We start from the raw sequence: 25,265 nt of genomic DNA, 5'->3' as shown, positions 1-25,265 counted from the left end.
TGGTACTATGTCATGTGCCAGGGATAGGAAAATAGATAGGCAGAAAAAATAGACATGGTCCCTGTCCTTATGGAGTGTATAGTCCAGTGGGGGAAACACACATTGAACAAATAATTGCAAAAATGTATAAATACAACTGTGGTAAGTGCTAGGAGGGCCAATGGCATGATGCTAGGAGTATATGTAATGTGAGGGGAACTGCCCTACTCAGGTGGGAGTGTGACCTCTGACCCCATAGCCGAAGGCTGAGGTAGGCGTTAGCGAGAAGCACAACGAGGCCAAGGCACACTTCAGCTAGAGGAGGAACCGTGCCTTAGGGTGAGAAGAAACATGGTGTGCTAGAGGGGAAGGAACACAGGTCTACCTGGAGCCCAGGGTGGTAGGAGATTCATGGGAAGAAAGTGCCCTTATTCCTTCTCTGAGGGGGAGACAGGTGGATGAGCATCTGTAGTCAGGTGGTGGCATGTGTCTCTCCAACAAGCCAGACCTGGACAGTGATGGTTATGATATGGTTAATAAGCACGGGGTGGGCCCCAGGCAGACATGTCTTGAATTCAGCTCCAACACTTGCCAGGTATGTGCCTTGACCAGCCACTGGACTTGTCTGAGTTGCGGTTTCCCCTTGTGTGAAATGGGCATAATTGTGCCTCCTAATCCTGCTGTGAGGGACCCATGGATGGGCCTGTCTCTGTAGTAGGAGTGTGATAGGGACATTCGGAGTCACTGGGCATCTCATCATCTTTTTTTTTTTTTTTTTAATTTTATTGGAGTATAGTTGATTTACGACATTGTGTTAGTTTCAGGTGTACAGCAAAGTGAATCAGTTTTACGTATACATATATCCACTCTTTTTTAGATTCCTTTCCCATATAGGCTGTTACAGAGTATTGAGTAGAGTTCCCTGTGCTATACAGTAGGTTCTTATTTGTTATCTATTTTATATATAGAGTAGTGTGTATATGTCAATCCCAATCTCCCTATTTATCCTACCCCTTCCCTGCTGGTAACCATAAGTTTGTTTTCTACATCTATAACTCTATTTCTGTTTTGTAGATAATCGTCATCTTTTTTAAAAAATTAATTAATTAATTTTTTGGCTGCGTTGGGTCTTCATTGCTGCGCGCGGGCTTTCTCTAGTTGCAGCGAGTGGGCTCAGTCGTTGAGGTGCGCGGGCTTCTCATTGCGGTGTCTTCTCTTGTTGCAGAGCACAGGCTCTAGGCGTGTGGGCATCAGTAGTTGCAGCATGCGGGCTCAGTAGTTGCAGCACGCAGACCCTAGCGTGTGTGGGCTTCAGTAGTTGCGGCGCATGGGCTCAGTAATTGTGGCGCGTGGGCTCTAGGGCACGCGGGCTTCAGTAGTTGTGGTGTGTGGGCTCAGTAGTTGTGGCTCACGGGCTTAGTTGCTTCACGGCATGTGGGGTGTTCCCAGACCAGGGCTTGAACCCATGTCCCCTGCATTGGCAGGCAGATTCTTAACCACTGCGCCACCAGGGGAGTCCCGTCATCTTTTTAAATCTCATGCTGTATGTCAGCAAATCAGGACCCGTAGGGCAGGAAGGAAGAGAGGAGAGCATGGAACCCCTAGAGAAGGGTCCAGGCCAGCGAGGGTTGAGGAGGAGCAGGAGATGGCAAGAGAAGTCTGGGGAAGCAGGCCCGGGGGCTGACATAAATTGTTCAGGAGTTGTTCCAGCATGCCCCGACTCCTGATGGCCTCTTTTTATCAGATAGTAAGGTTTAGGAGTGTGGGGGGCAGGAAGGGCAGCAGTAGAAGACATGGTCTCTGGATGTTGTGTTGGGGATGAGAAAAACTAATCACAGAATTTCCATATAACGTAATACTACGCTAAAAATCATGTTTTAGAAGAATCCATGATTACAAGGAGAAATGGGCATATTATGTTAAGTTAAAAGCAGTATGGATACTATGATTTTGTAAAATGAGTATATGTCTACGTATGTGTATAGGAAAGTGCTTAGAAAAATGCAAAATGTAGTTGTGTCAAGTTGTGTGTTACTGATGATTATGCATATTTATATTTTCTACAATGTATACGTATTACCTTAATGATAAAGCTATAAAGTGATTTTTTGGTGGAGACTTCCCAGGGGCCCGTGGGGCAGGGTAGGGGGTAAAGGCCCTCACCCTGCCTAGTCCCCTGTCTCCCTGCCCTGCTGCCCAAGAGGCTCACGCCCACTCTCACTGCCTCCCCAGGAATGTGATAACCCCTGCTGCAATGCCTCTAATTGCACCTTGAGAGAGGGGGCAGAGTGTGCCCATGGCTCCTGCTGTCACCGGTGTAAGGTAAGTGGCCCTTTCCTCCCTGCCCAGGGTTCTGACCTAACAGTCCAAGACTCTGCTGGGGGGAAATGGCCAGGATTCAGCCTCTATCCTGGGGAAGTGGTGGCATCAAAGTTTCAGAAACATGGAGCTAGAAAGGGCCCTTGAACAAAGTTTACTTTTTTCTATATTGGGCCTCACTGAGTTCAGATCATCCCAGAGGGCTGTGTGTGCCTCCTGGAAGATGGGAGATTAAAAAAAAGAAAAGTGTCCAGAAAGAGTAGGCTTGATTTTATTTGGAGCTCATAATAATCTTCATCACAGTTTTGATTAACATTAATGAATTGCTTATTAGGTGCCAGGCATGGTACAGAGAATTTTATATATGTCATCTCATTCAATCCTTACAAAAGCCCCATGAGATGTGTATTAATATCCTCCATTTAAGATGAGGAAACTGGGGCTCAGAAGGGATAAGTGGCTTCTCTGGGATCACACAGCCAGGAAGAGGCTGAACCAGGTTTACCTGACTCTGGAGCCCATTCTCTTAATATTGGTGTGAAAGATCACATCATTTTTACCACTAATATTACTATAGGTCTACAGTCTCTTATCTATAATTCTGAAATTTAGGAAGTTCTGAAAACTCAAAAAAAATTTTTTAACTTAACGGTGGCAAAATTTGACCTGAATTGACATGAGTCTAATTATAGTCTTAAAAAAAAAAAAATCACACTTAAAGTGAATATTATATTTCATTGCAGAAATATTAATGTGTGTGATTATAAAGTATAATCCTAGGCCTTGCTGGTGGGTTATATAACATACATATGTAATGCGTATGTGTATGTGTGTGTGTGTGTGTGTGTGTATATATATATATATATATATACACACACACACACATGTATGTACATCTGTGTAGTGTCTGCTTTCTAAACTCTGTAAAGTCTGACATCCATCTGGTCCCAGGGTTTTGGATAGGATTGTGGACTGTGCTTCCACCTACCACTTGCTGAGGGCTCATTATGTTCCACGTACTGTTCAAGTACTTTATTAGAACATTCCTTCTAGCATGACCTTCTAGCAATAACCACGAGAGGGTTATTACCCTCACGGGTGCATATACACAAGTCCTACTGCTGGTTAAGGAGCTGGGATTTGAACCCAGGCAGGCTGGCTCCTCTGGGAGCCAGGTGGGTCCTCTTCCCCTCCATCTTGCTCTCAGGTGGAGAGATGCATCCTGAGGCCACCCTTGAACTGAGACTGTCAGAAATCTGCTCAGCTGGCCCATTCTTGCCTTCTGTCTTGGGAGGGCCTTGTGGGTGGCGTGGAGTCCCCCGGGAGTGTGGAGGGGCGCTGTTCTCAGATGTAGCTCTCCTTGCCTGGCTCAGGGGAACTCCCACGCCATGTGGTTTGACTCTAGTATGCACCCGGCATCCCCCAGGGAGGCTGTGCTAGCTGGGTCAGGTCCTCGAGTCTCAGGCTAAGGCCCGAGAGTGAGTGTGGAGAGCGCCCATCTCCCAGTCCCAGGGTTTCAGCTTGGATCTTGGAAAGGAGTTCCTGGAGAGAAGTGTGTGGGAAAAGAAGAGGTTTGGAGTCTGAGACCTTCAATTCAAGCCCTATGTGTGATTTGGGGCAGCCTATTACCCATCCAAGCCTAGGTTCTTTATGTGTAAGATGGGAAGAGTACTAATAACTCTGACCACCCTGGGAGGCTGGAAGACTCAAGTGGAAACTCAGTGTTTACAGGTTGCCCAAGGTGTGCTATTGATCAGGTTATTTCACCTGCAGAATGAGGCAAATAGCAGTATATCTAGCTCATGGATATTGTGAGGATCTCATGACTTGAGTATGTGTAACATACTTAGCCTGGCGCTTGGCTCAGTAATGGGGATGTATTATTGCCAGAGTGCTTTGTAAATTCAAAGATGTATGAATGCTACTCTGTGTGTGTGTGTGTGTATCTCTACATATATATTAGTGGGCTTGGCTCTTCTGCCACTTACTAACCATGAGACTTTGGAGACATTATTTAACCTCTTTTGCCTCAGGTTTCGTCATCTGTAAAATAGGGATAATTAAATTACATAGGACTATCATGAAAACTAAATGAAGTAATATTTGTACTGGGCACTTAAGTGGGAGCTCCATAAAGTAGCTGTTATTACTAAAGCACTTAGTAAACTGTAAATTGTTGCATAAATATTATTTTTTACCTACTTCTTAAGACTGCTATGTAGACTTAGCATTTGTGAAAACACCTCGAAACCCTACGTCTCTATCCATATTAGATGAATGATGGTGATTTGAGCTAATGAGGTCATGTAAAAAGCACTCTGAAATAATGGTAATGGGAAATTCTGTTCCACGGGAGTGACGCTCATGAGCCCTTGCTGGGAGGGTTGAGGGCAGGTGGCAGATTGACCTCTTTTTTCCCCTCTCGTTCCTCGGCTCAGCTGCTGGCCCCTGGCACACTGTGCCGTGAGCAGGCGCGGCAGTGTGACCTCCCGGAGTTCTGCACGGGCAAGTCCCCCCATTGCCCCACCAACTTCTACCAGATGGACGGCACCCCCTGCGAGGGTGGCCAGGCCTACTGCTACAACGGCATGTGCCTCACCTACCAGGAGCAGTGCCAGCAGCTGTGGGGTCCTGGTAAGGCTCTCCTGGGGGGAATGGCCCTCCTCCCACCCCACTGCTTCCTAGCCAGCCTCCCCCTTCAGGCACTCTGGGTAGCTTAGAATCCTTGGCTTTAAAACAGCATCTCCAGATATTACCTTTTTTCAATCCCCTTGCCTCAGGGTAGACTTTCAGGGAGAGGCGGTAGGCAGTGTTCTTCCTAGTTCCTTGATGCTTTAAATTCTCAGAGTGGGTGAGTGGATAAGAATAATCCAACAAAAATGGCAGAGGATGGAGACAGAAAAGGAAATGCAAATGGCCTTAAGCTATAAGCAAATTATAACAACTATGGGATGGGATTTTTTTCATGTATCATATTGGCAAAGACTGAAGAATTAATATAATAAGGTAATAATAATAATACTATAACTATAACAACAAGAACAATAATAATATAGTTGTGGAGGGTGTGGGAAAACAGGTAGGTACAAACCCAATGGAAAGCTGTTTGGAGATACCAGAATTTTAAGTGTACCTGTCATTGGGCTCATCCATACTACTCCTTGGGGATGTATCCTACATTTGTACTTGCACATTTATGTGAAGATAGATTTACAACGATATTTATTGCAGCATTGTTAGTGATACCAATAACAACCTATCAATCCTTCAGTAGGGACCAATTAAAGTAATTCTGGTACCTCCATACGTTGGGACACTATACAGCTGAATAAAAGGAGGCAGCTCTGTATGTACTGAATAAAAAAAAAAAATCTCTCACGATAAATTAAGTGAAAAATGCAAGATGCAGACCAGTGAATAGACTATGCTGCCACTCTTTATTAGATAGATTATCTCTAGAAGATACACAAGAATTGTATCTAGACAGTAGAGATAAAATTATCTTTAGAAGATACACTGTTAATTCAGATTGCTTCACCAGGTTGTAGGAAAGTAGGAACTGGAATGACTAGGTAGAAAAAACTGAAAGACATGCTTTATTCTTTAAAATGTTGTGCAGGTATTACCTTTAGTAAAAAAACCTGAAATGGGACAGGGCTTCTTCATTAGAGAGAAGGCTTAGCACACAAACCTCCCACGGATATAAAACCTCAATAAGGTATAAAGAACTGATGTAAAACCTTTTTCTACGAGTAGGTCTTGAGGAGGTGGGGGTCGAATAACTGATAGGGGTAAAGAAAGAAAAGGCTGAATATTCCCTCCCTTAAAACGTTCTTAACCTTCTGATTTTGCCAAGGGCTAGCTCTGCCCTTTGGGGGCTTCTGACTTCCACTAACGTTGGCTAGTGTACTGATAAATGTTTCTTGCCCACCCAGGAGCCCGGCCTGCTCCTGATCTCTGCTTCGAGAAGGTGAATGTGGCAGGGGACACCTTTGGAAACTGTGGGAAGGACATGAATGGGAAACACAAGAAGTGCAACATGAGGTGATGACCATAGTGCAGACCCCACGAGATGAGGATGACAAAGCAATTCCTACTCTGTCCTCACTCCCGCCCTCTCAGCAGCTTGGCTGGCCCCAAACTAGGCCTTTAAATAAATCTATTCCAGGCCCTTTTGGCAATGTGCCATTCAGCCCTAAGGAAGTCAGAGGGAGGGCGCGGATGGCAATGCTTCCTAGAAAGCTGGTCCGACCTCCTTCTGGGACCTTCTTATAGTAGGGCGGGGCATCAGCCCTCTTGGGTCATTTCCACAGGGTACTAATTATACCCTCATCTGAACAGCCTGTTATTCACCCATTCATTCATTCATTTCAAACATCTATCCATCCACCCACCCGCCCATCCACTATCTATTGTGGGCCGACCATGTGGCAGATACTGTGCTGAGTACATGGAACATAACAATACAGTGTAATAATGGAAATATGGTGAGAGCCACCCGACCCAATCTTAGTGGGTTGAGGTGGTTTCCCAAAGGAAGTTATGCCTAAGCTGAGATTTGGAGAAATTATCCAGTTCAGCAGGATGGGGAATGGTGCTGGTACATGGGAGAGTGTACCAGGCAGAGAGATGAGTAGAGAAAAATTCTTGGTAGGAAGAACTGATAACAATTTTATATAGTTAAAGTATAATGTTGGGGTGCAGTGGGGAGGGGGCTGCTGAGAAATGAGCCTAGCTAGTTAAGCAGGGACCAGATCATGAGAAGCCTCGAATGCATGGCTAGGGGAGTTTGGACTTTGGCTTGAGAGCAGTTTGGAAATTAGACTCCTATAGGGCAAGCCTGGAGGCAGGGAGACAGTTTCCTGGTGTCCAGGTGAGAAAGGATGGAGGTGTGAATTAGAGTAGGTATATAGGAGGGAGGGAGTATGGGAAGTCGGGGATGACACCAGGCTTCTGGCTGCAGCACTCGCGTGCATGGGGACGCAAGGAGCATAAGGGGGCAGGTTGCTCAGGTCAGGCAGTTGTCCTTGCAGTAAAGAGGACTTCCTAAGGCCAGCTCTCTGGCCTCGATCTGCTTGGGGATAAGGATCTAGCGTCTTATCCTTGGTCTCAGTCCACATGGGGTCTTCCCTGCTGAGTCCCTACAGCACACGCATTGCCCTTCTGCCTCTCCCGCACCCAAGCCTGCTGTCCTGGTCAAGAAAGATTGAAGCTCTCTGGTGCCCCAGCTCTTCCCCTGCCTCTGATTCCATCTCCTTCCCTCCTTCTCTCTCGGGCCCAGAGATGCCAAGTGCGGGAAGATCCAGTGTCAGAGTTCTGAGGCCCGGCCCCTGGAGTCCAATGCAGTGCCCATCGACACCACCATCATCATGAACGGGAGGCAGATCCGATGTCGGGGCACCCACGTCTACCGAGGTCCCGAGGAGGAGGGTGACATGCTGGACCCAGGCCTGGTGATGACCGGGACCAAATGTGGCCATAACCACGTGAGTCCCTTTCTCCAGCCTCACTCAGTCGCTGGGTTGCAGTGACTAAAGTGTGAATCTGGAGCGAGGGTGCATGAGCTCAAGTCCCAGCTTCCCCAACCTCTCTGGCCCTGTGGCTTGCTTCCTTTATAAAGCATGTTAAGTAAGAGCAAGACCCACCGCATAGAATTGTTGTAAGGATTAAACGAGATAATCCCTGTAAACCATTTAGAAGGCTGGCTATTACCTCTTTTGTCCTCATCATTAATTATCTTATGAATTGAGAAATGGACTAGACTAGGAGTCAGGGAAGCCTGGGGAAAATAATGGCCGCTGTCTCAGAGTTAACTATGAGAATGATGTTATAAAAAACATTTGAAGCACTTGGTGTACTACCTGGCACAAAGTAGACAGCTGTCACCATGGTCATTATTTTTAAGTATAATATTTCAACTAGTGCATATTAATATACAATTAAGTAATTAACATATCACCAACATATAGTAATATAGAGTGGAATAGCACATATTTATTTAAAATATAATATTTGGTCTTTTCTCCCTAATCACACAAGTGATAGCAGAATTTAGTTAACTACCATCCTGTCCTTGGCTTTTTAGGTTGTTTTTAATTTTTCACAGTAATAACCTGAAGTAGGCTGCCTTTTTGAGTCCCGTCAGTTCTGAGTGCAAAACCCCAGTCCCCTAATTGCCAACCAGCGTCCCTTCCGTTGTACTGAGCGGCTTCTTCCTCATTACAGATTTGCTTCGAGGGGCAGTGCAGGAACACCTCGTTCTTCGAAACAGAAGGCTGTGGGAAGAAGTGCCATGGCCACGGGGTACGCGTGCCCGGGGTTCTGGGGCTCCTGTGCCATGGTGTCTGCGGGGGCAGGCCCCATGGGAGGCCAGAGCTCTCCAGGGTGCTGACGCCTCTGCCCTGCCCTTGCTCCAGGTTTGCAACAACAATCAGAACTGCCATTGCTTCGGGGGCTGGGCCCCGCCCTTCTGCAACACACCGGGCCAAGGGGGCAGCATCGACAGCGGGCCCATGCCCCCCGAGAGTGAGTGCCCGGCCTGCGTGGGCCTCTGCCCACCTTTGTGAGGAGGGGTGGGTGCCATGGGGGCGGGTGGCATGATGCGGAGAGATAATGAGTCAGCCTCACTATCCTGATTTTGTAGATGAGAGAACAAGAGGGGCCGAGTGGGAGGAGTGGCCCAGGCTAGCAGCCTGATGTGGGGCTCAGCCTCAGTTGCTTTTCCTCTGTCCCTTCTATTGAGGGGCATGGTTCTGCTTAGAGAGAGATTAAGACAGACCACAGTTTAACTGAATAATCACATTCTTTCTGGGGGGCGGTGGTGGCGACTACCCCTTCTCGGCCACTTAAAAATAGTCGTGAACCTAGGGCACATTATAGTGGCTCAGATCTCCTTGGATGAACAGAGCTTCAAATGAGGAACCAGAAACTCAGATAATGTTACAGTTTTTTAGTGGAAATCTAAGGGATTCTAGCTCTTTGGTTTCCAAGCTTTTAAAAAGTAATAGAGAACTTTTTTTTTTTTCCCAAGGAAGAAACCTCAACATATAAAACATAAAAGTAGTGTGTCACTGGTCTATATATATTTTGTACATTTAGATTTATACTTTGTGAGAACATTGAGGCAGTTCGGTGAAACCAAATGTGCAATTGTGGATTGTGTGAAAGTTCTAATCTTAGATCAATCTATGACTCTCAGTGTTTTGTGTTGGTTGCTTTGTGTACAGGAACATCATGATTCAGGCTGAAAACTAGTGGTAAATAATAATAGAGCTGAAACTCCTTGCCTTAAAAGGCACTCGCTTCAATTAGGCAGAAGTGGCCGGAGAAGCTTTATTATGAGATCTGTGTCAAGCAAGTTGACCTGGTTGTTTAAGCTAATATTAGTGGCTTCCCAGTGGGACATAATGTATGTTTTTTTATTATAGTTTTTAAGTTAAAGTAAGTAATACAAAGTAAATGAAGATCAAATATCTGAAGAGTGTCAGGAATACATTATTTGAAATCCACAGCTAAAGCTCAGACCGCTTCTAAGTCTTTCACTTGGGTTCTATTTCTGGAAGGTGCTGGTCCTATAGTAGCCGGAGTGTTTTCAGCCATCTTTGTGCTGGCGGTCCTCATGCTGATGTACCACTGCTGTAAACAGAACAACAAACTGGGCTACCTCAAGCCCCTAGCCCTTCCTTCCAACTTGAGGCAACAGTTCAGGTATGACGGGGTGCTGTGAAGGATTTGGGGTCCACTTGGAGATCACAGAGCTTTCCGTAAGCAGTACCTGGTGAAAAAGTTGGTGGTGGTGGGTCTAATTCGGGGAAGGCAAATGCCAGGTACACACCGCCCTCTCCGCTGCTGCCGTGCTCCTTGACCGTGGCAGACATTACTAGCTGATTTTTATTAATAAGTAAGCTCGGCTGAGCCTGGTCATCACTTCAGAATCCTTCTCAGCAGAATGCCCCAACCAATTCAAGTTGGAATAGAAATGAAATCTCTTTGCTAGCGTGTATCTAATTGATTTGCTCCCCATTTTAAAGGGCAGGAAACTGAGGCAACAGAGAAAAACTGACTAGCTCAAGTCAATCACAGGGGTGGCTGGACATGAGCTCGAGACAGAGTAATTTTTTTTCCTAAGCGATTCATTCCTTTGGATATTGAAGGTGTAGAGTCTCTGAGTCCTCTATTAAATGACATTTTTTCAGGAGGGGATTTTAAATCTCAGGTCCTCCTGGAACGATGCCTGAGGGAGATTGGTTGATGGCTGGTGACATCCTTGTCTTCTTGGGGGAGAAAGGTCTTAAAAGGGTGAAGGAAAGGTGCTGAGGAACACTCTGCTTTGTATGAGGCCAATTGTCTTTCCTTGGGAGTTTTCCATTGGCCACCGTCTCCATGCCTAGGGAGCTGGGGTTCAGGAGGACCCATCCCACTTCCACCAGAGCAGACTTGGGAAGACTGAGCTGCTCACTGCCATGCCCCGGTCAGAGGGATGTCAGGCACCGATCCTCAATGAACAACACCCCCTTTACTCTTCCCCTCTCCTTCCTTGTTACTAGTTGTCCCTTCAGGGTGTCTCAGAACAGTGGAACTGGCCACGCCAACCCAACGTTCAAGTTGCAGACACCCCAGGGCAAGCGAAAGGTAAGGGCTTTGCACCATGAACTTTGCTACTTTAACTTTGTCCCTCAGGACTCTGCTAGATTTTCCTAAGCGCCTCTGTGGGCCCACAGGATTGGTGATAAAAGACACTTTCTTGGCTTGAGAGATGGTCAGCTGGTTCTGCCATCCCCTAATGACTTTAAACGTTGCATCTGACCTCTGGGATCCTAGGCCTCTGTGCATGCCAGTGAGACGCACAAGACCACCCCTGAGTTTTTAAGTGCATTAAGGGTTCCTGTGTCTCAGGCGTTGTTCCTCGTCTTATGCCTACAGGTGACCAACACCCCTGAAACCCTACGGAAGCCCTCCCAGCCTCCTCCCAGGCCCCCTGCGGACTATCTGCATGGTGGGTCCCCACCTGCGCCATTGCCAGCGCACCTCAGCAGGACTGCTAGGAACTCCCCAGGGGCTGGACCCCCAGTAGAGAGGAAAGAATCATCCAGGAGGCCTCCCCCAAGCCGGCCAGTGCCCCCCGCACCGAAGTGCATCCTCTCCCAGGTAAGTGGTTTCTCAGCAACCCTGGGCCGGGGGCATCACTTTTCAGGCCATCAGCCACGAGGAATGACAGAGGCTGGGAAGAGGGAGCTTGCCGACTCATGGGCTGGCTGCCTTCTCTGCCTTCTGGTAGATACAGGGCACACAGAGCGTGAGGGTGATGAGCGTGAGGAAATACACTACCGAGGACTTCCTCCTTGGTTGGCTTCTTCTGTGACAAGCCACGACCCACCTTCCACCCCGAATGTTAATGTTCAGTTAATGTTTCAGTTCCCCGTGGTCTCTTTTCTCTCCTCTAGGCCTTTGCAAATGCTGTTTCCTCTGCCACATACACTTCCTTTTGCGTGGCCGGCTCTCGTTCATCCTTAGATCTCCTCTTAGATGCCACTTCCTCTAAGAAGCCTCCTCTGACCCCCAAGCCTGAGTTTGGTGCCTCTGTACTTCTCTCATCATAGTACTTATTCCACCAAATTGTGCCTCTCGGTATCTTGCGCTAGTCGGGAAGTCTTACTGAGGGACGTACGGTGATGCCTCGCTCATCTGGGAGGCTGGTCAAGGGGCCGGGCCTCTGGGAGGGGTGAGCAGGGGCTGGGCTATCCCCCCACCAGTGGTGTTGTTTGGAGGCAGAGCTGCCTGCCCAGCAGTCTGTTCACCCGGCATGTCTATGCTCGGATGGCTCCAGCTCTACCTTCTGGCAGAAGTTCCTGTAGCGCAGACACAGATGTTTCCAGGGCGGTGGCCAGGCATGGTGCCTTCCAGAGCCGCCTGTGTGTTTTGGGTGTGGACCCCCTCAGGTGGGGTAGGGGACTTGCCCATTTTCCTCCTGGGACTGCTGTTCTCGGGCACGGTCCAGAGGGCTCCCTGGGGCCCAGGCTGTCTCTGCCCCTAAGGACCGTGGTTGGCTCCAGGTCTCGGGGGGTCCCTGGGACATGGCAGTGTCGTGGTTTAGCAGAGCCGAGAGCATCAGTTTTGGTTCTCTGATGATGCGAAGCTGCTACTCTCCCGTTTTTCTCATCTGGGGCAGCGGGGGGATAGAAAATGCCATGCAGAAAGGGAAAGGAAAGACTGACATGGAGAGAAGAGGGAAGGAGCAAGGGAAAAGAGCAAGAGGGGTAGAGGAGAGACGAGGAGACGGAGGGTGCGTTGGCCTCCTCGGGCGGCCAAGACAGCACAGACCGGGTGGCGTAAACAACAGAATGTTATTTTCTGACAGTTCTGGAGGCTGGAAGTCCAGTAGGCTTGGTTTCTTCTGAGGCCTCTCTCCTTGGCTTGCAGATGACTGCATTCTCCCGTGTCCTCATATGGTCCTTCCTTTGTGTACGTGCACCCCGATGTCTCTCTGTGTGTCTACATTTCCTCTTACAAGGACGCCAGTCAGACCGGATTAGGGCCCACTCTAACGGCCTCATTTCAACGTAGTCACCTCTTTAAAGGCCCTGTCTCCAAATACAGTCACATTCTGAGGTACTGGGGGTTAGAGCGGAAACGTATGAATTTTGAGGGGGGGCACAGTTCAGCCCATAACAGAAGGAGAGAGGAGAGAAAGGGAGGAAGAGGGGAGAAAGCAGCCACGTGCAGACAGGGGTGTGGGAAGAACAGAGGTGGAGGAGGAGGGAGGGAGGGAGCAGTCCATTGAAACCACTGGTCCTAAAAAACCCCCACTGGAGGCTTGTTCAGTGGAGCTGGTGTCAGCCTCACCCCAAGGTGCCGAGCAGTGGGTTGGGGGAGGGGTCTCCAGCTGCGGGGACGGGAAGCCTGGAGGCCCCACGTCCTGCCCTGACTCCCACTGTCCCTGGTGGCTGCTGGCGGGAATCCAGAGCCCAGAGGGCCACCTGGCTGGTGGGAGCTATCCCAAAACACAGATGCCAAGCACGGCTTCTGCTGGGCCCCAGGCCCAGAAGGGGGTTTCTCAAGGGCGGGGAGCGGGAGGCAGCTTCTCTGAGCAGGCGGCAGGGATTAAATCGGGGCGCCGCCCCCTTCCTCAGAACCATTCCAAGAAGGGAGTTTCTGCCGCCCTCATTTTCAGTGTTGGGTAGCTGTGTCTCACGGGGTTGAAGGGGCTACCCCAAGGTGGCGGTTTGTAAGTGGGGTAGCCAGGACTTGCACCCAGGGCTGACTCCAAACCCTTCACCACCCTGTGTGTCAGGTCCTGGCTTAGGCCCTGGAGTCCAGAGCTGAGATACCACCTGCCCTGGGGGAATTCACGCTCTCCAGATCTCAGCTCCACCACCTCCTAGCTTGGTGACACGGACCACTCTGGAGAGGTGGAGGGTGAAGCTTCGTAACCTCTTCTATTCTCTCTACAAATGTGTGTGAACTTCTACTCTGTACTAGGCAGTGGTTAGCAAAGCAGATGCCATCTCTGCCTCACAGAGCTCACAGCTTGCTGGGGAAGAGACTGGTATACATGTAGTGACAGTCGTGGTAAGTGCTATGAAGGAGAGGTTCTGCATGCTTACAAAAAGAGTTATGGGGGACTTGACCTAGTCTGGGAAATCTGGGAAGGCTTCCCTGAGGAGGTGACATTTGAGCTGAGACCTGCCGGGTGAGCAGGCTGTGAGGGGTGGGAGAGGTTCTTGGACCAGGGACCTGCTGGTAGGGAAGCTTTGTGATGCAGAGAGCCCGCAGATGGAAGGAACTTCAAGGCCCCTTTGCCCGGGGCCCATGGAGCTATGATGAAAGGCTGGAGAGCCAGGGGAGGCCAGACTGTGCCGTAGGCATGGACTAGGAATTTGGTCTGCATTTGATGGGAACAGGGCAGTGGTGGAGCATGGGTGACATCTACAGGGATTTCCATCTACAGGGAAATTTCCCTACAGATTTGCCATCTACAGGGATCTCACTTTGGGCTACATTTAGGCAAGAGGGAGGCACAGTGCCTGGAAGGGTGCCCAGAGATGCTTCTGAGACTATTAATCTTCCATTGTTTGACCTGGGTGAGGATTTACATAGGTGTGTTCACTCTGATGATTCATCTGGTTGTATATTTATGACTCCTTTCTTTTTATGTATATTATACTTTAATTAAAAAATTAGTTTTAAAGAATGAAAGGCTCACTCTAGCGGCATTATGATCAGAGGGATGAGACTGGGTGCAGGGGTTACAAGTTTAAACAGTGTCCAGAGGAGAGGTGATGGTAGCTTGGAGCAGGGGGGGAGACAGCGGTGATGGGGTGAAGCCGATGAGGGATGTGTAGAAGAGAAAATAGACAGGGGAACAGTTGCTGATGAGGGTTGGGAGGGGATGACAAACCGCCTCCCCCCAAAAAAATACACACACAACTGCCCAGTGTCTGGTTGGTGCAGCTTGACTGATGGAGGTGCCACCCCCTGAGGACAGGAGCAGTGGGCCAGAGCGGTTCAAGGACAGTTTCTGCCTCTGGAAAACAGTGCTGGGTGAGGCCCCTGGTAGAGCCGAGCTGGGTCAAAGCAGAGTGGCCAGTGGCATGACCCTGCTCTGGGAGGCCCAGTGTTGCCATGCTGACGAGGCTCCTGCCCAGATCACCCGCCCTGCGTGTGCACTTGCACACACACAAATTGTTCGCTTGGCACAGCAGGCGGCCAAGGGAGCACAGCATTTCCCCACGGCATCCTGACATCCGCCCCCAGCTGTTGCTTCCCCCAGAAGGTCTCTGTCCTGGCCTCCAGCAGCCACTGATTTGACAGCTGTCTGGGCTGGAAGCGTGTGGGATCGCATTGTCCTTCCGGGGAGGGATGGCGCTGGACAACGTGGCGCTTTGGTCATGAGAATCTGCTGCTCTTTTTCATTTCTGCTCTTACTTTTCTGCTGGCTGAGAAGCTGCTTTCAGAAGATCTCTGATTTACTTCCACTCTCTCCCCATGCTTGCCTTTGAGCCGTTTTTATGCTTGCTAGTGACCTTCTCAGGAAGGGGAGTGATCTAGGACACTAGGCACTGGAACTCTCACCTGTGCAATCAGCTTCTCTCTTGCATCCCACCAGCTTGGGGATCTGTGGGTGGTGGCATGAGATCCATTCTTTGCTCCTTAAAATTTTTTTTTTGATCACAGAATAAATATAGTTGTTTAAATTTTTTTGACAGGTGCAGAGTTTTATTATTTTTTCAGCTAATACGTGTTGAGTGCTTACTGTATAGTAGGCACTGTTCTAAAGCTTGAGCTGTATCACTGAATCAAACAGAAAAGGACCCCTGCCCCTGTTTCTGGTATAGTGGGGGATGGAGAGGCAGAAGATAAAAAATAAGTAAGTTGTATAGTATGGTGGAATGGGATAAGTGATATATACCAAAAAAGAAAAAGTAGATTAGGATAAAGGGGTCTGGGAATGCTGAGTGGGGGAGTGTTGCAATTTTTAAAAATTGAAGTATAGCTGGTTTACAGTGTTGTGTTACATTCTGGTATATAGGAAAATGATTCAGATATATATATATATATATCTATTAATTCCAAGCTCCTAATTTATCCCTCCTGCCTCTTTTCCCCTTTGGTAACCATAAGTTTGTTTTCTAAGTCTGTGAGTCTTTTTCTGTTTTGTAAATAAGTTCATTTGTATCATTTTTTAGATTCCACACATAAGTGGTATCATATGATAGTTGTCTTTCTCTGTCTGACTTACTTCATTTAGTGTGATAATCGCTGGGTCCATCCACGTTGCTGCAAATGGCATTATTTCATTCTTCTTTATGGCTAACATTCGCTTGTATATATATACCACATTTTCTTTATCCATTCATCTATCGATGGACACTTAGGTTGCGTCCATGTCTTGGCTATTGTAAATAGTGCGACTATGAACATTGGGGTGCGTGTATCTTTTTGAATTAAGACATGACACCATAAAACTCTGGATATATGCTCAGGAGTGGGATTGCTGGATCATACGGTAGCCTATTTTTAGCTTTTTCAGGAACCTCCATACTGTTTTCCATAGTGGCTGCACCAATTTACATTCTCACCCACAGTATAGGAGGGTTCCCTTTTCTACACACCCTCTCCAACATTTATTGTTTGCAGACTTTTTGAAGATGGCCGTTCTGACCGGTGTGAGATGATACCTCATTGTAGTTTTGATTTGCGTTTCTCTGATAATTAGCGATGTTGAGCATCTTTTCATGTGCTTTTTGGCCGTCTGCATGTCTTCTTTGCAGAAATGTCTATTTAGGTCTTCTGCCCATTTTTTTGATTGGGTTGTTTGTTTTTTGATATTGAGCTGTTTGAGTTGTTTGTATATTTGGGGAATTAAGCCCTTGTCAGTCACATTATTTGCAGATATTTTCTCCCATTTCATGGGTGTCTTTTCATTTTGTTTATGGTTTCGTTTGCTGTGCAAAAGCTTGTAAGTTTGATTAGGTCCCATTTGTTTATTTTTACTTTTATTTCTTTTGCCTTAGGAGACTGACCTAAGAAAACATTGCTACGATTTATGTCAAAGAATGTTTTGCCAATGTTCTCTTTTAGGAGTTTTATGGTGTCATGTCTTGTATTTAAGACTTTAAGCCATTTTGAGTTTATTTTTGTGTATGGTGTGAGTGTTCTAACTATTGATTTACATGCGGCTGTCCAGCTTTCCCAACGCCACTTGCTGAAGAGACTGTCTTTTCTCCATTGTATATTTTTGCCTCCTTTGTTGAGATTAATTGACCATAGGTGTATGGGTTTATTTCTGGGCTCTCTATTCTGTTCCATTGATCCATATGTCTGCTTTTGTGCCAATAACACACTGTTTGATAACTATAGCTTTGTAGTATTGTCTGAAGTCTGGGAGGGTTATGCCTCCAGCTTTGTTCTTTTTCCTCAGGATCGTTTTGGCAACTCTGGGTCTTTTGTGGTTCCATGTGAATTTTATGATTATATGTCCTAGTTCTGTGAAAAATGTCATGGGTAATTTGATAGGGATTGCATTAAATCTGTAGATTGCTCTGGTTAGTATGGCCATTTTAACAATATTAATTCTTCCAATCCAAGAGCATCTTTCCATTTCTTTGAATTATCTTCAATTTCCTTTGCCAGTGTTTTTTTATAATTCTCAGCATATCAGTCTTTCACTTCCTTGGTCAGATTTATCCCTAAGTATTTTTATTTTGGATGCAATTTTAAAAGGGATTGTATTTTTACTTTCTCTTTCTGATAATTTTATTATTAGTGTAAAGAAATGCAACAGATTTCTGTATGTTAATCTTGTATCCTGCTACCTTGCTGAATTCATTTATCAGTTTTAGTAGTTTTTTTTTTTTGGCTGTGCTGCACAGAATGTGGGATCTTAGTTCCCTGACCAGGGATCAAACCCACACCCCCTGCATTGGAAGCACGGAGTCTTAACCACTGGACTGCCAGGGAAGTCCCAGTTGTAGTAGTTTTTGTGTGAGTCTTTAGGGTTTTCTATATATAGTATGTCATCTGCGTATAATGACAGTTTTACCTCTTCCTTTCCAATTTGGATACCTTTTATTTCTTTTTCTTGTCTGATTGCTTTGTCTAGGACTTCCAATACTATGTTGAATAGAAGTGATGAGGATGGGCATCCTTGTCTTGTTCCACATTTTAGCGGGAAGGCTTTCAGCTTTTCATTGTTGAGTATTATGTTGGCTGTGGGTTTGTCATAAATATCCTTTATTATGCTGAGATATGTTCCGTCTATACCCACTTTGGTGAGAGTTTTTATTATGAGTTGATGTTGAATTTTATCAAATGCTTTTTCTGCATCTGTTGAGATGATCATGTGAGTTTTGTCTTTTGTTGATGTGGTGTATCACATTGATTGAGTTGCATATGTTGAACCATTCTTGTGACCCTAGGATGAATCCAACTTAGTCGTGGTATATGGTCTTTTTTATGCGTTGTTGGATTCAGTTTGCTAATATTTTGTTGAGGATTTTTGCATCTATATTCATCAAAGATATTGGTCTGTAGTTTTCTTTTTTGTTAGTGTCTTTGTCTGGTTTTAGTATCAGGGTGATGGTGGCTTCATAGCATGACTTAGGGAGTGCTCCCTCCACTTCAGTCTTCTGGAAGTGTTTGAGAAGGATTGGTGTAAGCTCTTCTTTGTATGTTTGGTAGAATTCCCCAGTGAAGCCATCCTGGAAGCCACTCCCTTTTGTTTGCAGGGAGTTTTTTTTTTTTTTTTTTTTAACGGATTCCATTTCACTTCTAGTGATCATTCTGTTCAAATTATCTGTTTCTTCTTGATTCAGTTTCGGTGGGCTGTGTGTTTCTAGAAACTTGTCCATTTCTTCTAGGTTGTCCAATTCGTTGGCATGTAATGGTTCATAGTATTCTCTTATGATTTTTTGTATTTCTGCAGTGTTAGTAGCTATTTCTCCTCTTTCATTTCTTATTTTATTTGGGTCCTCTCCCTTCTTCTTGGTGAGCCCAACCAGAGGTTTGTCGATTTTATTTATCCTTTCAGAAAACCAGCTCTTGGTTTTATTGATTTTTTTTTAAAAAATCTGATTTATTTCCTCTCTGATCTTCCTTCTGCTGACTTTAGGTTTTGTTTGTTCTGCTTTTTCTAATTCTTTCAGGTGGTAGGTTAGGTTTTTTGAGATTTTTCTTGTTTTTTGAGGAAGGCCTGTATCGCTATGAACTTCTCTCTTAGGCTGCTTTTGTTGCATCCCATTGATTGTGTATGGTTATGTTTGGGGGTGTTATAATTTTAAATAAGGTCATCAGGGAAGGCCTTATTGAGAGGGGGGCAAAACATGAAGGTAATGTAAAAGCACAAAGGTAAGATTGTGCCACCCATAGACAAACAATATGGAAAATATGATTTCTTCTTTTTACAATTTTTATTTTTATTTGCACAATTAATACACATATATGCTTTTGTTAAAAAAACTGAATGTTCACTTGGACGACCCCTCTCGCTATGCACAGCCCACTCTGAACGTCTGACCTCTGTTATCAATTTGGTCTTCATCCTTCCTGACTTTCCTCTGTACCTTTGCATTTACATTGGTGAGGGGTAGCGGGGTGACTTATTTTCTCTAAACTATCCTGTATAGCTTGTACTTCAGCTTGCCATGACTCTTGACCATCTTTCCACCTCAGCACTTATCAACCTACTTTATTCTTTTGAAATGCTGCATCATATATCACTGTATAATTTTAGTAATTTGTCTGTTGATGGAAATTTTAGTTATTTATAGTTTCTTTTAGCTGTCACAAACAGTGCTGCAAGGAACATCCTTGCAATTTCATTTTTGTGCACCTGTGCAAATAGTTCTCAGAGGGAATGGAATTATGTATTAGGTCAGAGAACGATCATTTCTAATCTTAATAGACACTGCTAACTTGCTCTCCAAAAAGGCTTTTTCCTGAGCATGTAAACACGTACGCACACAATTTCTTTTTAAATGGGACCATTCTTTTTAAATAGTATATCCCTTTTTGCATCTGCTTTTGACCTGTAAAATATTGAGAACATTTTCTTTTGAACAGGCCTCTCTGGCCTTTGAGTGAGGCTTGTGGCTTTCTCCCTAGGATTTCTCCAGGCCTCGGCCGCCCCAGAAGGCACTCCCGGCTAACCCGGTACCAGGCCGCAAGAGTCTCCCCAGGCCAGGTGGCGTCTCCATCCTGTGGCCCCCTGCCTCTCCATCCTGTGGCCCCCTGCCTCTAGACCTGGCAGCGCCTGCCCCAAAGGTGAGTCTTCAGAAACACTCGAGGTAGAAGCTGGGGCAGAGGGATCCAGGGGGCAAGAACAGAGTTGAGAAAACAGACCAGTTCATGCTTCTTGATGTAGGGCTGAACATCCAGAGCAAAAGCAAAGGACAAAAGCTTAGCATTTCTTGGTGCCTGCATGACTGTCCCTTAAACTGGTGATGGGGTTTTTTGGTTTCATGTGAAAGGTGATGTTTAGGAGGCTGAGCTGTGGTAGCTTCAAACCTGGGTCTGCAACTGATGAGCTGAGCTGAGCTGAGCTGAGCTGAGCGGCCCTGAGCAAATCACTCTCTTGAGTCTCCGTTTCCTTATCTAGAAAGAGGTTTTAGGAAGCAGCAATAGCCAACCCCATCGGGTTACTGTGAAGGTCAAGGCAGTTAATTTACATTAACCGCTGGCCTATGGTAGGCTGTGCACAAACGGCCTCTCTTAATACATCTTCCCTGGGGCTGATGTATTCTTAGTCCTGGGAGTTGGGGCAGAGGGGAGCAGGTGAGGAAGCTGGCTCACTGCCCTGTGTTCCTACGAGGCCCTGGGAACTCTGCAGACTGAGCAGGGAGGGAGGAGGGGGATGGCTTGTCAGCTGGGGGTTGGGGGCCGCCACCATGCCTCTCACTGCAGAGTTGATGGTCTGAACAAGCAGACATGTGGACAGACTTCTGCGGAAGCCCTTCTTCTCAGTTGACAGTCTGCCCCTCCTGCCCACCTGTCACAAGCAAGAGGACAGCTCCCCACTGATCCCACGGAGCTGATGTCTCTCTCCCTGTCTCTTTTTTTCCCGCAGTTTCCTGAATACAGGTCACAGAGGGCTGTGGGGATGGCTAGCTCGAAAATCTAGACCCGTCTAAAGGGGCTTCTCCCTTTCTGTGAGGACACAGAGGAGCCGTGGCCACGGAATCTGGAGGAAGCATGCCTGGCCGCCTCTGAGCTCCTCTTCCCCTGCTCCCCTCCTCCTGGAACCACTGCATCTCTGAAAAATCTCCTCCTTGACTCAGTGCCTCCTCAGCTTCCTCAGAGGCCCAGAGTGCCTACTGTCAACGGCATCCAAGTGTTGTTTTGTGCAATATTCAGCCCCAGGTAGGGAGGGGAGAGCGGAAGAGGTTGAATGGCTGCTCGTCCCCCATCCGCCCTTCAGCTGGCCCCTCGCCCCAGAGGTGCCAGTCGAGCTGGTGCAGGCTGTCTGAGCTGGTGAGCCCAGCTGGGAAGAGTCTGTTTAGCCCTTGAGGCCAGGACTCAGCTTGGAGAAGCCGTCCATCCACATCCTATGGAGGAGGGTACGCATGAGAGCTTTCCTTTGTTTCCATCTTCCTCAGAGGTCCCAGGCTGGACAGAGGCTGGGCACTTACTGTCCCTTTTAGCTTTACTGATCGGGAGGGGTCACTCCAGCCAGGGCTTGGTTGAGGTCACAGCTCCTGGCTCCGTGGCCATATGTGAACACATTAAGTTCCCTCCTCACACTGCCCCCCTCTGCCCACCAAAGCCCCCGCATCCCCTTACTCCCAAGGGTCACTCTGACTCAGACAGGTACTATTTGTAGGCAGTGTAGACAGCAGGGGGAGCACAGCCCGGGCCCCCTCTGAGCCGTCAAGCCAAAGGTTCCGACTCCGCTCGCGATTGTTCTTGCTTGCTCCTTGTTTTCTCTTCTGCATTTTCCAAGTGCCTCACGCTTTTGATTTCTCCTTCCCCGCTGGGACCCGCCTAATGTGTGGTGCTCTGGAGAGTGAATCCCCGGCAGTCCCGACTTCCTGGGACTTGGTGCTGTGACCTGCAAGTCAGGGTCCTGCCTGCGGGTTGGCCACGGGATCTCCTATGTTGGCTCTCAAGAGTGTTGACCGGGGTAGACTCGGGCCATGGCTGTGGAGTCGTAGCTTTACTTTCCATGGTGTGTGGTGACCTCAGCAGAGTGTGGGTCTTCCTTTTACTCCCTGACCTGAATCTGAGTGAGGTCCTCAGGGATAGTGGTGGGTGCAGGGAGGAGAGCGGACATCCTGGGAGCCCCAGCCTGTCCCCAGACCTGGTCACTGGCTTGAGGCAGGACCGTTGTCTTCTGAGCAGAGAGCAGACCTGTCTCTAGAGATCCCTAGAGAAGCAGCAGCCAGCAGCCTTGACGGAACAGAGTCTGTGCCGGGACCAGCCAGACATTTTCTCATCCTCTTCCTTGTGTTCTTTCCTCTGGTCCTGTCCTCCCCACAGCAGGGAATGGGGGCTGTGCGGTGCTCTGCTAGCTGGGAGGATTTTCAGAGAGCCACCGGAGATGTTCTCTGGGACGGTCTCCCACCCGAGAAAGGTGCTGGGCAGCGTGGGGCCTCCCCACCTCCTGCAGTGAGCAGACGTTTGCTCTTGAAAACCTCAGTGCAAGGAAGAGGCTTGAGTTTTCACTCCCAACTACCCCGGGGCCCCCTTATCGTTCTCTGTATACAGTAGGTGCTCACTAGATATTCTTGGGTTTGTAGACAAGTGGGAGATTCAGGCTGTGCACCTGCGGGGGACACTTGGGATAGATTTAGAAAGAGCTCAGGAAAATGAAGTTCTCTTCCCTCAGGTAGTCAGGTAGTTGTGATATTGGTGACGTTCACACCCCTGTCTTGCTGACAAGGGCCCTGGTTGCTCCCCAGAGCCGATGTCCACCATCCTTGCTGCCTGATGAGGTCAGGGGACGGCCTTCCATTTAAGCGTGCTACTCGAGGTGCCCCAGGCCTCAAGGCTGGGCCCCAGAAAACTAACGGTGAAAACACCTCCCCACCGAAATCACCCTTAAACTCAACCCCCTGCCTCACTGACATTCCTGTGGCATGTCCAGCTTTTCTCCCCAACGTCAGGAGGTTGAAGGCTCTGAAGTGAAAACGCCCCAGCCACTGTGGCTGCATGAGCCTTTTGAACCTGAAATCCACCCTCCCTGGAACCATACCGGAAAGAGACCTGGGTTGTTGCTTTCTTGTTTGTTTCCGTTTTTGTTTTCCATTATTTTAATACCACCTCCATCCCATAAACATTGTACTGTGAACTGGAAAGTGGTTGAATTTTCTAGATTTGATAAGACTTTCAGCAGCCGGTTCTATTTACTGTCTGACTCCTGGCTGTGTTCTGGCGAGCCGGGGAGGCTGCCCAGGAGCGAGCCTGGCTGTCGTAGCCCGGTTTTCCCCTCCTGTGTCCACGTGCTGCTTTGAGGTGACGAAAACCAATATGGACTTAGGGAAAGAGGCACTTTATTCGCAAGGATTACTGCAAGACTGGGGAAGGGAGTGTTGCGTTAGGGGCAGGGGGCAGTTGCGTTAGGAGAATGCTCAGGTGAGCCTAGCGGCTACAAGATCTGTGAGCATCCCACAGCTCAGGAGGAAGGGGCCTTTTATAGGAAGGAGTGAGCATGGCTGGAAAGAAGCACATTCAGGGACCATCTTTGTGGTCAGCCTTTGGGGGAGGGGCTGTATGCTGGCTCTGGCCAAGGGTGAGTCCATGCTCAGGGTCTGGTGGGGAGGAGAGGAGCCTGAAACTGAGGCTTGGTGGAGTGACTTAACCAGCCTTCTGTTCAGATGGAGACTATGTAAATCTTTTCAGAAGCTAACTTAGCCTCCTGCCAGTTTTTCAACCCTAGGTGTGTTTTCCTTAAGAGCCTAGGAGGCATCTCTGAAATGTAAACCTCAAGGGACCTCAAGGGGGATTGCACCCTCTCTCCCTGTCTCAGTGGGAGTTTTAGCCCAGGCACCGGGCTCCAGTGGTAACTGCCTGCTTGCCGTGGGTTCTTTTTAGCCTTATTGACTTCTCCCTATAAAAGAAAAGCTCCTTTCTGCCCCAGCTCTAGGATCTTAGTGTCTCACTGTAGACCTTACAGTACTGTCGTAGCCCCATCCCCCTGTGGCCATGGCCCCTCGCCATCTCTTGCAATAATCCTTTTGAACAAAGCCTCCCCTTACCTATGTCAGAATTTGTTCTTATTTGGCCAAGGGTATGGAAGACTTGCGTGTTTTAAATTGGGGACCAGTTCTAAAGTCAGTGATTGTGTTAAATGTGTATGTAACAGCTCTGCTGGACACCCAAGAAAGTCAAGAGTATGCCAACTGGAAAGGTGCTCCACCCATCCTTAGGGAACCGTGCAAAGGAGAGGTTCTGCAGAATCCAAGCCAAGTGCCCCCAAAGTCACCCTTCCATGCATCCTCTCTCACCACCCACTGTGTGTATGTACGTATGTGTCTGGGATCCAGGGCAATGTGAATTTTCTTTTTATTTGGGAGATTGTTCACAGAAAACAGATCCTCTTTTCTCTCGTCCACCTATTAATTGTTTACAATATTTGTATATCTATGCAAAATACTTGAATGGGCTGTGGTGCCTTTTTTCCTTGTTTGTATTTAATTAAATTGTCATTTGAAATGTTGTCTGGTTTGGCAACTCTTTTTTGTTTGCTTTTTTTAATGTTGCACTGGCCAGCCTGGATAGGATCCATCACCGAGGACTCCTCAGAAGAGTTCCTACAGAGACCGTCTGTCCCGCCTGTGAGGCCACCATGGAAGACCTTGAGCCATAGAAAAGCCCTGGGTTTTCCCATGACCAGTCGAGGGAGCTGTTTGTCTTTGCACCTGGACACAGGCCAGTCTAGTTTTAATAGGTCTGGGGGTCACTCAAGGCATGAATGATACAGATCTACCTTGAGCATTTGCGAGAGCTTCAAAGTATTCACGTGAAGCTCTTAGCACTGTGGTTGGCTGCTCGTAAGGGCTCGGGCATAAACAAGGGATGGGTGACTTCTACTGACGCTATTCCCCAAACAGCCTTTCCCTCTCTAGTGAAGGCGTGGCTATAGAAGGCACTGGAGGGACTTCCTTGGCAGCCGGAACTCTCCAGAGACTGGGGACTGGCCCCCCGGCACTAGAGGAACCAGTTTAATTGTTCCGTGTCCAAGGAAAGCCAAGATGTAAGTATCAAGTAAACACACTCAGAGGTCTTTATTCCTGACCCTGCGGACCACGCTCTCAGGGCCTTCAGATTACGGTCATTCTCAAGATCCAACATGTTGCATTGATTTTAGTTACAGAGAGAAATCCACATTCATTAAAAACTGTGGCTTTGAGGCTGGCGGTGCAGGAAGCCAGTCTGTTCCTTGGAGCTCCAAGGCCAGCAACAGTTTGGCCTGGGCTTGGCTATGCTTAGGGCACAGGACGTAAACACAGGCACGGGTGTGGAGTTACACAGGG

The 25,265-nt window shown here is 47.7% G+C and overlaps 1 protein-coding gene across 1 annotated transcript in view; it reads left to right on the top strand.

Annotated features, from left to right (window-relative positions):
* Window positions 1-24,448, top strand: part of ADAM19 (ADAM metallopeptidase domain 19) — an 86,841-nt gene extending 62,393 nt beyond the window's left edge. The window contains exons 13-23 of the mRNA XM_007165528.2: window positions 2,212-2,301; window positions 4,737-4,932; window positions 6,234-6,342; window positions 7,580-7,784; window positions 8,524-8,601; window positions 8,715-8,823; window positions 9,861-10,005; window positions 10,845-10,929; window positions 11,221-11,445; window positions 19,900-20,058; window positions 20,861-24,448. Of these exons, the coding sequence (XP_007165590.1) occupies window positions 2,212-2,301; window positions 4,737-4,932; window positions 6,234-6,342; window positions 7,580-7,784; window positions 8,524-8,601; window positions 8,715-8,823; window positions 9,861-10,005; window positions 10,845-10,929; window positions 11,221-11,445; window positions 19,900-20,058; window positions 20,861-20,914 (1,455 nt within the window). The 3' untranslated portion in view covers window positions 20,915-24,448. The remainder of the gene's footprint in view (window positions 1-2,211; window positions 2,302-4,736; window positions 4,933-6,233; window positions 6,343-7,579; window positions 7,785-8,523; window positions 8,602-8,714; window positions 8,824-9,860; window positions 10,006-10,844; window positions 10,930-11,220; window positions 11,446-19,899; window positions 20,059-20,860) is intronic.
* The last annotated feature ends 817 nt before the right edge of the window (window positions 24,449-25,265 follow it).

Source organism: Balaenoptera acutorostrata, chromosome 2 (assembly GCF_949987535.1).
Source record: "Balaenoptera acutorostrata chromosome 2, mBalAcu1.1, whole genome shotgun sequence".
Classification (NCBI taxonomy): domain Eukaryota; kingdom Metazoa; phylum Chordata; class Mammalia; order Artiodactyla; family Balaenopteridae; genus Balaenoptera; species Balaenoptera acutorostrata.
The sequence above is the reverse complement of the archived record's forward strand: the minus strand, read 5'-3'. Positions and strand labels throughout refer to the sequence as shown.